Consider the following 12978-nt stretch of genomic DNA (forward strand, 5'->3'; position numbering starts at 1 on the left):
CTACACGCATACAAACACAACGTTAATGAGAAATATATCATTGAGTATTCAAGATTCAAAAATTTCAATGTATACAAACTTTTAGTTAATTTTTTTTATGTAAACTTTATGTTTAACAATAATATTTAATAACTATTGTGAACCATTATATTACACACAATTGATGCAATCATACAATATTATTAATAGAGTTTACTTAACTCTGAATATACTCTTATAAAATAACTGTGATGATTTTATTATGTTTCTTAACAAAGTCCTTTAAATATACTCATTCTTACTTAAATAGTTCCGTTTGCAGTATATTTATTACATGCTATAAAACTTATATGTTATAATCAGCCTCAAACAAAATTTAATAATTTTACTAACCTCATATAATATTTACATAATATAAAATAACACATACACTTTCATAAATTGTATGATTATTTTACATTCAATTCCATGGTATGTACTCAAATTAATATTTAAACTAATTTAGGATAGGGTAAACCCCGATTTTCACCACTATAAAAGTGGTGACAGATTTGAATAACAATATATAAAGTAAAATGTTCTTAATGTGTCTCATTTTAAAGTCTCAAATTTCATGGCATTTATTTTTATCTAACGAATTTGAGCTTTAAAGTGAGATCAATAAGTTCTATTTTACTCTGACAATTGAAAACGATTTTATTTCGAAGATCCGAAGCTAGTTACACTCTTGTTTTGCTTTTTGGTCTTGTGCGACCTTCCCGATTACGAACTAACACTACATAGAATAAGAAACCAAGGTAAAAATACATCATCTCTCTTTCTTAGACAGAGTTGGGTGATCTTCATTATGCTTCCTTAAATAATTATTATTATTAATGAAGGGTATCTCGATACCGGGAACAATTGTCACCACGTGTAATAACAGATTTTCTTAATACTCTTATATTATTATTCTATACTATTTGAAAAGGGGGTTCTATACAAATGGGGTATTAGGCTGAACTCGTCATAATGTAAAATTTTTGTTCTTTAACTTCCTTGGATTAAACCATAATTCACCAGTCTAGTTCACACACAAACACACACGTAAATGTGATATAACGTTATTACAATTAGGATTGTAATTTTTTTACATTATTTTCATATGAAAACTGTACCCTACCTTAAAATAATTAGAATAATTTCTAACAAGTAATAGTACTAGTTTGAGAGAAATTATTATAATTTAAATAATACTAATAAAATAATGACTTATACCCCATTTCAAAACGACGTTTTATATAGCGTTATTATATAATCCCAAAACCCATAATTTTGTATATAACAAAATATACAATGGGTGGTAAGTAATAAAATTAAACTCACTCAATCTTAACCATTAAATAACAGTTTTTTATCATTTAGTTTCAAAGAATAACCAAAATATTGTTTTAGAGATATTAAGGACAATACTCTATTGAGAACAATGCTTGATCAAACATTAAAATGTAATATTATCAGATATCACAAAAATATGGTTAGTTTTTAAATCGTGAGCCACGAGTTTGACTATAATGAGATGTTTTTATAATTTTTATTAGTGTTTTTACCTACACTTGGAGGAATTTTCAATTTTATAAATTCCTGTCGGTTCCGAAATTTTTTATATGCATTTTAAATTTATAATGAGATGCGGTTTCAATAGAGGTGACGTTTTTTCTATTAAAATCACATAATTATTTTTTGAGTAAACTCGTATTTTTTGTGAAAATCGAAAATATAGATGCGAGAGAAACTCAATAATTTACTAAAACTCGGCAGAACTATAGTTATTGAAAAAATACAATTGAAAATTATTGATCATAAATACACTACGAAAATGCACACATCGCCGTCTAGCCCAAAAGTAAGCAAAGCTTGTGTTATGCGTACTAAGATGCCTGATGATTATATTTTTATGAATGATATACATAAATACTTATAATATATATTACGTCATTCAATAAGTTTCTCATAAGCTATGCGAACTGCAAATGAGCTCTGTTCTTATTTAAATTTCCACAACTTTTTATATTCTTTTGGACTTAAAACACTGCTCACAAAAAAAGGATGTAAGCGGGAGATGAGATCTCCCTCTTCGGCCTTCTCGACCCTCAATTCGAACCGCACGATTCAAAAAATTTACATTAAAATATAGGATGTATGCATCTTAAAATATATATTTCTTGTGTGCGTGTGTATGTCACTGAACTTCTCCTAAAAGGCTGCACCGATTTGAATGATTTTTTTTGTATGCGTTTGGGTGGCATCCTGGATGGTTTAGATTTACAAATCAGCTCGACAGATGGCGCTGGGGTCCGCTAGTATAATATATATTTAGTTAGTTAGTTAGCCACTGACTTTAATAACAGATGAGAACAGTACTGTTTCGAGACAGGAAGAATGACAGACACTTCGTAAATATAATGAAATCTTGGATCATTGGAACCTTTGGCTTAGTTTTAAGCTAATATAGGTATAATTCACATTCACATTCACATGTATAAAGACATCACAATAATATAAGAATATGTAGATGTTTGAAAAACATTTGTTAATCGAATCAATTCGACTATTTAAAAGAATGTTCGACTTGGCTTACTTTTATAAAGTAAAGCAATAATAACTTACTACACGCATTGGTAATTATAATGGAGGCGGAATCAGACAATATTGTTGGTTTTTTTGTGGAGCCTATTTTTATGTTATAGTAATAGGAATATACAACGTGGAAATGAAAACCGAAATAATACTTCACAGGCTTTAGTTTTTCACAGGTTTTTGTTAAACTGAAACCTTATAGGAGTATACCGACATAGTTATTACTGTAAGAAATCCGATACAGACCAAACATCACATGCAAAATGAAAATCATATGACTCCTTTCACTTTATTAGGTACGCGTCGCGTAGCGTGGTTGCTATGCGCGTGTCGGTCTTTTATCTTCAATAGGGTTGTTATTCGGAAACACCTAAAGTGTTTGAATTCGTTTTTAAGGAAAAATAGATATGCTTCTTTTGATTTAATATTTTTACAGCGGGATTCTTTATTAAATATTCTTATGTATTCTTCAATATTATTTCGTAATTCAGTTACACGTTGTATAAGTAGCCACTGAAACGCCCATAAAAAAAACAAAAACTGGTAATAAAATTCTTTGATTACTCTATCGTTCAAGTAATCATCTAAAAGACTGTTATATCGAAATCACATATTATGAGGTGTCACTAATTTATGTTTTTTAATAGCAGCGTGGTTGTTTTGGCCTGAAGGGCGTGGTTGCCGGTGTAATTACAAGCGCATGAGCCTTCACCTTCGCCGCAGTTTGATGGAAACATGGAGAATTTAAGAATAAACTTAATGAAAAAAATATTGCACAGGACTAGTACAAAGTCTATGAAACTGAAAGTTTGATGCAAGCCCAGGCTTGTTTTTTAATAGGATATCTGTCAACAGAATCGAGATTCCCGAAGAGATTGAATTATTCAGTGGAGAATAAAAAATAATACATAAATAGAAAAATAATAATTACCAAACGACCTAAATTTACAGAGTGGCTATTATATATGTCAACTGTCAACTTCTTGGATAAACCATAACCATCGGCACAACCTTTGCAAGCTTTTTTTTATTCTATACAATTCTAACATGTTTATATTTTGACGAAAAGTTTTAATATTTTATAAAACATTAATATTTACAATAACAGTATGCAAAGATTTCTGTTTAAATTTGTTTACCACTATTACAAGTGATTTTTTTCGAATAAATGAATACACTTTTATTGAACACCAAAGCAAAAAGTATTTATAGAATTATAAAGATAATGGAGCAAACGGGTACAGTTTGGTCGCAATTTGTTCGCATGGTTAGGTTTCCCAGATTTATCATTTATTTTTTCATTTTAAGGTAAGGTTTACATTATGTATTTCCTATTCATTAAACTTTATAGGAAATCCAAAATGATTACATATTTATAGATGTATAGAGAAAAAAAAAATGGTACAGACATCTAAACGATATTTTTTCCAAATACTTAAAAACAGTTTATTTGAATTTTTTTAGATTTGGTTTTAATTAAAATAATCGGAAGACTCTTGTAATAATGATGCGCAGAATATCGATCTAACCTGTTTTTCGGGATTTTACACTGTAATACGGTATCACCGGTATATTTTTTTATAATTATTATTTTTTACACTGTGACTAGGTATTTTATCGTCGTACAACAGTAAACCCAGTCAATCCGATCAATGTGTTATATTAATTGGTAAAATATATTTATATTAAGAAAATTTAATTAATCGTTTGGTTATAAGAAGCAACCAATATCAAATGTTACAGTCGCGGGTCGGCGGTATTTTATTGAATTGCGGCCGTTTCATACAGCAGAATGGGGACTTAATTTGAAAAGCTGCTTTCAATTATGTTTGAATTTTTTATGACTGGTGAAGTAAAACTTCGATGATTTTGAATATTGCTTAGAGTTACTGTAGATCGGATTGATTAAAGGGGTTGTTGTTGTTTGACGATAAAAAAGTCTCGGTGTTTACAGTTTACACCTAGCTCTAAAAGAGCGCGATAAGAGTATAAACCAGGCCTTCCCAACCTGGCCGCCGTAGAAAGTACAGATCTGTGCTTGAATAAAATCAAGAAAAATAAAATATTTTTTTGATAGTTTATATGCAGCGTTGTCACGGGCTTGTTCCGCACTGAAAAATTGTGTGTAGATCACAAAATTCATAAATATTTTATTCATGTAGACCTTTTCACAGGCACTTATTAAGCGTTCAAACATGCTACGACTAATGTTAGGTGCTGGTGATAACTGCATTCGTTAACTTGAAACTAAAACTAGCAGGGTTCCATATGCGCCCTGCTCTAAGAACAGCCCATAACAAGCTTAGCCAGGTTAAAAAAAAACAACTCAACCTACCAATTATTGTTTTATTAGTTTCATAATGAGGATGTTTTATTTTTTGCGCCTATCTGCCCAAGTAAAAAGTACCTATCTATTTTAACAGCTAGTTTAAGCCGCGGGCGCTGTAAAAAAATCCTTAACTTGTAAATGCGCCGCTAGTTTAATAAGGTTGGGAACCACTGGTATGTACGATGCAATTGTTTATACTATTAATGCGCCCTGCGTGCGAAAAATCGAAAGACTTGTAATGATAGAACGTAGGATTTGCACGCCACCGCCCACGCAATTCGGACTCTTTACGTACTGGCCACGGGACAAATCACGTCGAGCGAAATTTCGCACAACATGATTATATGTATGGGCAGACTCCGTCGCTGTAACCCGTGGCATTCTTGGTGTAATTCCATAATTTTTTGATCGTCAGTAGAGGGGTCGCTTTTCGCGCGACGCGATTGTTCCTTAGCCAGCTTGTACTCTGGTTTTTACTTTAACGGTTTTCTTGTGTTCAATACAAAAAAAGATCACAGGTTACCGTACCGTAATATTTATATCATCATCATCACATCAACCCATAACCGGCCAAATTTATGGCCCACCACACTGGCCCAGTGCGGATTGGTGGACTCCACACACCTTTGAGAACATTATGTAGAACTCTCAGGCATGTAGGTTTCCTCACGATGTTTTTCTTAACCGTGGATCAAGTGACATTTTTAATACTTAAAATGCACATATCATAGAAAAGTTAGAGGTGCGTGCTGGGATTCGAACTCGACCCCCGAAAGTGAAGTCGAGCTCCAATGCGCTATCACAGCTTCTTATATACGCGATTTTAATTATGATTTTTTATATATATAAACGCGATCAAATCTATTGAGGACATATTTTGCGATCTAAGCTTACCTAGTTTTTTGGGTTCTCTCTTGATATGTTCTTGTCGAAGTCTTATACACTGTATACAAAGCCAATTCTATGCCCTTCTTGCGGGCTGGGTGTGTCATACACTGGCGCCGAGTAATCTCTCATCGGCGGAATGCTCTTCATCTTCGGAGCCTGACTTCTCTTTCTTTATAGACTGGTACCGTACCTGAAATCGTACATTTTTCTTACAACATTAAGTAGTAAATAAATGCAATAACATTTCGGTATTTCACATTGAGATGGTGATATCAACAAAAAACGGTGATGGTGAAAACAAAGTGGTGAAAATCAAACTCCACGTAGGGCTTCCTGGACGCAGAAATTCTAATTTGTAACTTTTTGTACTTATATTGAATATTAATATACAATGTAAGTTTTTTTTGATTTAGTTTAGTTTTTAATTATTCTGTTATGTAATAGTGTAGATGGGTCAAAGTTACCAAATATAAATAAAAATTAAATATGGAATTATGCACTGTTCACACTATATAGTCTCAAACTCAGCTTAATCGTGCTGCTGTCATTGGCAGTGACAAGAGGTGATTCCTTTGTTTGATCATTTTGACGTAACCTATGTATCACCTTAATCGAATGCCTAATGATTAAAGCGATGTCTGTAGGAAAGAACGGTTCACCAAACCTTAGTGGATAACTATAAATAAATATACTACGACTATACACACATCGGCATCTAGCCCCAAAGTAACCGTAGCTTGTGTTATGGGTACTAAGATGACTGATGAATATTTTTTTATGAATAATACACATAAATACTTTTATATACAGATAAACACCCAGAAACTGAGAAACATCCATGTTCATCAAACAAACATTTTCCAGTTGCGGGAAGCGAACCCACGGCCTTGGACACAGAAAGCAGGGTCGCTGCCCACTGCGCCAACTGGCTGTCAACTATTGGTGAACGGTTAATGTATGCCTAGGAACCTCCTTAGATGAAACGTTACTTATTTAGGCATTTCGATTATAAAAGTTAAAAAATTAACTATACCTTCGTTTTGAGTTTGCTGCTTACGCCCCGAGGTCGATACATAAGGAAGTTATCAGTCACCCAAAATATCAAAATCTGTAAAGACAAATCAATCAATTACAAATTAATTGACTCATATATGTAATAGATTGATATCTATATTAATATCTATGTAATATGTATACGTAAAAGCTGCTAAGTGTTTGTTCGAGACACTTTATATATATCTTTATTTTCCTTTATTTTTTTTTGACGTCTTTCGTGGTGCAGCGCTGAGCGCTGTGGTTAAGTGGAGGATCCCGGGTTCGAGCCCCGGCTGGGGCAGCTTGGGAGTTTACAATTTCAGAATTTTCTCTGGTCTAGTCTCGTGGGAGTATTCGGCCGTGGCTAGTTACCAAACCTACCGATAAGAAGACGTGCCGTTAAAAGATTTAGCGTTCCGGTAAGATGGCGCGTAGATAACGATCAGGGGTGTGGCCCGTTTTTAAAAATAATAAATAATAAAATAATAAATAAATATACTACGACAATACACATATCGCCACCTAGTCCCAAAGTAAGCGTAACTTGTGTTATGGGTACTAAGATGACTGATGAATATTTTTATGAATAATATACATAAATACTTTAGAATAATATATAAACACACTGCAAACTGTGCCAATTGGCCGTCAAAATTCCAGTTATTTTAGAAAAAAACATAATGTTAAATTTAAATAATTTTGTTATTTAATATTATAAATTATTTAAATTTATGTTGGTACAATACAGTTGCCATACTCCAAGCAGGTTAACCCGTTACCAGGTTAGACCGCATCATCACATAGCATCAGGTGAGATTGCAGTGAAGGGAATAACTTGTGACCGGCCCAATACAGTGCATGGCTCTCCTCTCAGAATGAGAAGGGTTTGGGCCGTAGTTAACTACACTGGCCAAGTGTCGATTGGAAGACTGCCCACGCCGTTGAGAACATTATGGAGAACTCAGGCATGCCGGTTTCCTAACGATACTTGCTTCACCGTTTAAAGTAAGTAAGATATAATTTATGAAGTGATATATACGCAAATTCACTTCATCATTATGAAACTATTGCAGGTGCGGCTTCTCACAACAAGAAGGGTTTACGCCGTAAAGCTAACTTGGCAAATCTGGCCAAGTGACGATTGTTGACGATTTTTTCTTTCGCCGTTGCAGCGAATGATGTTTAATTTCTTAAATAGTCAATCTCAAAGTAAGAGAACAATAATTGCGATGATAAATAAATAAACAATAATTGTATGTAAATTAAATATAAATAATCTTAATTAGAAATTTTAATTTTAATTTAATATTACTAATCAATCTATTATAATAGCTTAATTTATATTTATATTATTATTTTTAATAATCTTTAGTTAAATACTTATTTAAGTTTTTAAATTGTGACCGGAGATAACAACGATAATGCTATATACACCTATAATTGATTATTATAATGGCACCAAACAGAATTTTTAATTCTAGCACATAATTTTTTTTTTTATGAATGTAGTTACAATTAATTGCTGGTGTGTCTTATGAATAAATAAATAAATAAATAAAGAAGTAAAGGATGAGCATGAGACCTTCTCCATTACTACTGACGGCATGCGGATACGTTATAGTATATACCTGACATCTGTACTGGGCTTATGGAAGGACTGACTCTTGAGTTAAGAATATTACTTACGTTAATAAAGAAGGGTATGATGAGCATGACTACGGCTAGTTCAAGGCGCGGGTCGGACACAGGCGAGAGTCGAAGCGTCGATAAAACAGCGACCACTGGCGGCAGGCGTAGAACTAACGCCAGTATCGACTTGGCGAACGTTGCTAATGCTGCGTATAAAACGCACTGGCATATCCACGCTGAACACATTGGTGGTTTGCCTGAGAAAAATATAACGCATTCTTTGATTATCAAATCCGAATCAATAAAGTATCTTATAGGAATCTTCCTTCCACATAAATAGTATCGACTTGGCCAACGTTGCTGCGCATAGAACGCACTGGCATATCTACGCTGAGCACATTGGTGGTTCGCCTGAGAAAAATATGTTGCATACTTTAATTATCAAATCCGCATTTATAAAGCATATCTTTAAACGAGCATTTCTTGTATGTATATATAATTGGAATCTCGGAATCGGCTCCAACGATTTTCATGCAATTTAGTATACAGTATATAAATCCATCTAGGATTCCGGATTCCTAGGTGTTTTCCGGTAATAACCGATTTGGTGCAACGAAATTGCAAGGGTAAGCTAATAAAGCATTATAAAGGAATCTTAAATCGTCATAGTTAAAATCGAGTTGACGAACGGTGCTGCACATACCTACAAAGTACTAGCATATCTACGCGGAGCACATAGGTGGTTTGCCTAAGAAAAATACTCAATGTTGATAAGGGCGCATAATTTCATTATTACTTCAATTTCAAAATCCGCATCAATAAAGAATCACAAAGGAATATTCATTCCTTATAGTTGTTATCGACTTGGCGAACGTTCATTTGAATAATTTATCGAAGAGGCTTGATTCTATGCGGATAAGATACGCCATATGACCGACATATAAACTGCTAGGCTGGTCTATTTTAGTTACTTTTACAGCATTATGTCATATGGAATTTTAATGGGGGAATACTGCTGATATTAGCACCATTTTCGTGCTGCAGAAGAGGGCTGTTTGGGCGATCTACAAAATAGGTCTGAGCAGTGCCGGATTAACCACGTAGGTCGCAATTGCTACGAGCCCCGCGCGAAAGGGGGCCCAGTATATTTAACCAGTAAAACACCCGGTTAAGTTTGCTGCTGGCTTCTTCTTACACCAGGACACGTTTGGAACACTCATAGCTTTAGTTTTAAGTTTACGAATACGGTAATCGCCATCATCTCACTACCGTGTAAACATTTCTCATGTATTGTACGCACCGCCTATGGGCTTACTTGAATAAAGATATTTTTAACTTTGACTTTGACTTTCTAGCGCTGCGTAAAAGACAAAACATGAATTGTTGATAAGGCTGCATTATTGTATTACATCAATAAAGTATCATAGAGGAATCTTCATTCCTCAAAGTTAGTATCGACTTTGCGAACGTTGGTAGCGCTACGTGTAGAACGTAATAACACATCTAAGCAGATAAGACATTTGCCTGTCAAAGCAATGAAGATAGATGTGTAAGTTTCCAAGGGCGCGAGAAATTAACTATCAATATTAATTTCATTTTCGGGATACGCTGTTGCGTAGAAACCGGGAAGGGTTTGGGTTAAATTTAATTGGCATACTCTCTAACAGGTTAGCCCGCTACCATCTTAGACTGATATAATCACTTACCACTTATTACAGTCAAAGGCTATGTTTTAATGTAAAAAAAAAACGTTTTTAAAGTTAAGGTTGAGATGTTTGTAAGAACGAACATAGTACCTACACAGTACTACTTTTCATATCCATGATGAGGTAAAAGAATGGGATATATAATACATGAAAAATATTTTTGGAAAAAAAAAATTTTTTTTTCTCGCCTCAACGGCCCACTATACATATCTCCTGTCTTATAGGAGGGGGGTTTTTAGAGCATAAATGAAAATAGTGTAGGATGATACATACTTATAACTTGACGCTCAAAAGTGTAAAGTAACCATTAATTAATTATTCAGCTGTTGAAATAGCTTTCAGAAATGTAGTAGGTATTCTAAGTTGGAATTTTTTGTCCAATGATTTAACAAGTATCTACAAAGGTTGGTAGCCGTCAATGACTTTAACTAAACAAATGCGGTCGGTCTTCTATTCATTCTTAACTCCATCGATAAATAAACAAGTCTTCCTTCAATCCACTTTCTAGGCAAACACTGACACTATTTTTTTTTATTTATATGCATAAATAATAGCGGCTGCTAAACGTCGCGCGTAGCGCGTCGGCGGCGATGAGAAGCCATTGCCATAGACTTTCGACAATGTGGAAGTAAATTGGTTCGTAAGCACTTACGTTAACTTTAATTTTCCACTAACAAGTTTATTTTATAGTTAGTAGCCTGAAGGTGTAAAAGGATTTTGTGTCACCTATCTTTCAAAAGGCCATATGTAAAACTTACAAATGTACGTAATAAAAAAAAATTAAAAAGATTTAAAAAAAAATTATACTTACCATATTCACCAAAGTTGATTAATGGTATGTCATAAACTCTAGCACAATACTGTGCCATTCGGATGCCTGCCCAGATAATTAGAAGACCGAGTGTCGAATCCAACATAAAATTAACTATGTACCTTAAAACAAATAATATCTTATTTAAAATGTTTTTTTTCCAATTAATATGACACAAAATAGACAAAGTAAAAACTAAATTAGGCGAAAACATAAAAAAACTTACTAGTTTAACATTTATTTTTCTTAAATATTAAAATTCTAATTATTTTAATTCTATGTTTGCAGTCATTAATACATATTACATGCACAATCTACAAACTTAATGCATGGAATTATTACTGTGATAAGATTCTTAACTGTTGGGCTTAAAATCTTGCCACCATAATGAGTAGGGTGTTAGGTATTTAAAAAGGTAAAATAAAAGGAATCCCCGATTTACGCCATTCGTGCGTCATCCGTCTACAGCTGGTCTGACGCAGGGTTGACGCTGACTACATGCAGCTCAAGGGAAAAAGATTTAAGGCAAATAGTGTGATTTTGTTGGAAAAGCCGATTCTGCCTTAATGTTGCTTACCATGTACAAGGGTTTCCAGTGAGATAGGGTGAAAGCCAGACATTTGCTGCATGAATAATAAAGGCTCCAAGACCTTGTTTTGAAGTGTCATAGAACCAGATCAGCCATGGTCTTCTTGCATAGCGAGGTTCACAAAACCTTTTACCTGTAATAAGATGCTTAAATTAATATAAAGATATACTACTTACTTTTGGGTGTAGTAGTATAATTTTTGATTTCTTCTTTAGAAATCATAATGTATATGCACTTATTATTAAAATGTGGCATAAATATTTATGCAGCGTTTATATTATTCTACAACTAACAGAAAATTTCAGAGTGTGAAAAAAACTGTATGGCTAATCCTATTTTATGCAGTTTATAAATAAGTCCTTTAATGACTGCAAGTTTTGACAAAAAAGAAATAACGAAAGTTATACTGCTGTTGGGTTTGTATTTTTTTGTAGTTATTTTTTTTTTAAAGTATAGAATACACTTCTACTATTTTATTACTGTTTCACTTTGCATTGTTATCTAGTTCTTTAACTATAAAATTAAACTTAATAATTTGTACCAAGGGGGAACTAGTAAACAAAGAGTACATAAAATAAAGAAATTAGAAACAACAGAAATAATATCTTACTAATTTTTAAAGATATTTTATTCTGGAACACATTTTGCAATAATATTATGTTCCTGCAAAGTATTTATAAGTTTTATAATAGGATATAAGAATTATTGCTTGTTGGATCATAATAATATTCTATTTATTTTCCTAATTTGCCTAGAAGGTACTTAACTTATCTTTGTACAATACTATAACAATATGTATTAATATTATTTACCTAATAGGGAGGTAACTTATACTTTATGACCTGTATAGAATGCAAATGAAACAAACCAAAGCATAGGCAACGAATGCTACGCAAGACATTGGCAATGACTCCAAAGGTTATACTTTCGTAATCTTACCAATTAAACAAGTAAATGCCAAGACTGCCAATAGGAACTGCATAAACCAGCCGTAAGTGTCCGTAAGTGCATCTTTAGAGCAATGAGGCTCAGACCAGACGATCGTGGAGTAATCGGAGGAATTATTCATTTTTCATATCCTTTTCTAAGTTCACCGTACATAACTACTTTTAACTACAACTAACAAACAGTAATCAAGTGGTAGCAAAACTAATCCGAAACAAAGAGAGAATTGCGTTCTAAAAATTAAAAACTTTATTAAATTAAAAATGTAAAAAGGTTTTAAAAACTATTTGTTGACAACAGTCCCACCAATGTTGTGGAAATGACACTGACATTGACATATTGACATTGACGTTGAATGGACCACAGATGATATTATTTAAACAATAATAAAAGTTGTTTTGCTCCTGTAACTTAGTTTTGCTGAGTGTCTTTACTATAGGCAATAATA

At 33.2% G+C, this 12978-nt stretch overlaps 1 protein-coding gene across 1 annotated transcript; it reads right to left on the reverse strand.

Annotated features, from left to right (window-relative positions):
- Positions 1–5723: 5723 nt before the first annotated feature.
- Positions 5724–12795, reverse strand: LOC120633245 (store-operated calcium entry regulator STIMATE-like). Its single transcript, XM_039903407.1, has 6 exons — positions 12525–12795; positions 11574–11718; positions 10997–11118; positions 8537–8736; positions 6849–6923; positions 5724–6005 (listed from the first exon to the last, which is right to left on the reverse strand). Exons 1-6 carry the CDS (start codon positions 12652–12654, stop codon positions 5916–5918), a joined length of 762 nt encoding a protein of 253 aa, XP_039759341.1. The 5' UTR covers positions 12655–12795; the 3' UTR covers positions 5724–5915.
- Positions 12796–12978: the final 183 nt, after the last annotated feature.

This window comes from Pararge aegeria, chromosome 21 (genome assembly GCF_905163445.1).
Source record: "Pararge aegeria chromosome 21, ilParAegt1.1, whole genome shotgun sequence".
NCBI lineage: Eukaryota > Metazoa > Arthropoda > Insecta > Lepidoptera > Nymphalidae > Pararge > Pararge aegeria.

Bases quoted from the DNA above. Each gene is read 5' to 3' on its own strand.
- LOC120633245 (XM_039903407.1), bottom strand. From the start codon at position 12,654: ATGAATAATTCCTCCGATTACTCCACGATCGTCTGGTCTGAGCCTCAT. The intron at 8,737-10,996 runs GTAAGTATAATT...TATTTTTCTCAG, and splicing joins AATCAACTTTGGTGAATATG to GCAAACCACCAATGTGTTCA. The intron at 6,006-6,848 runs GTATAGTTAATT...GTACGATTTCAG, and splicing joins GCAGCAAACTCAAAACGAAG to GTACGGTACCAGTCTATAAA.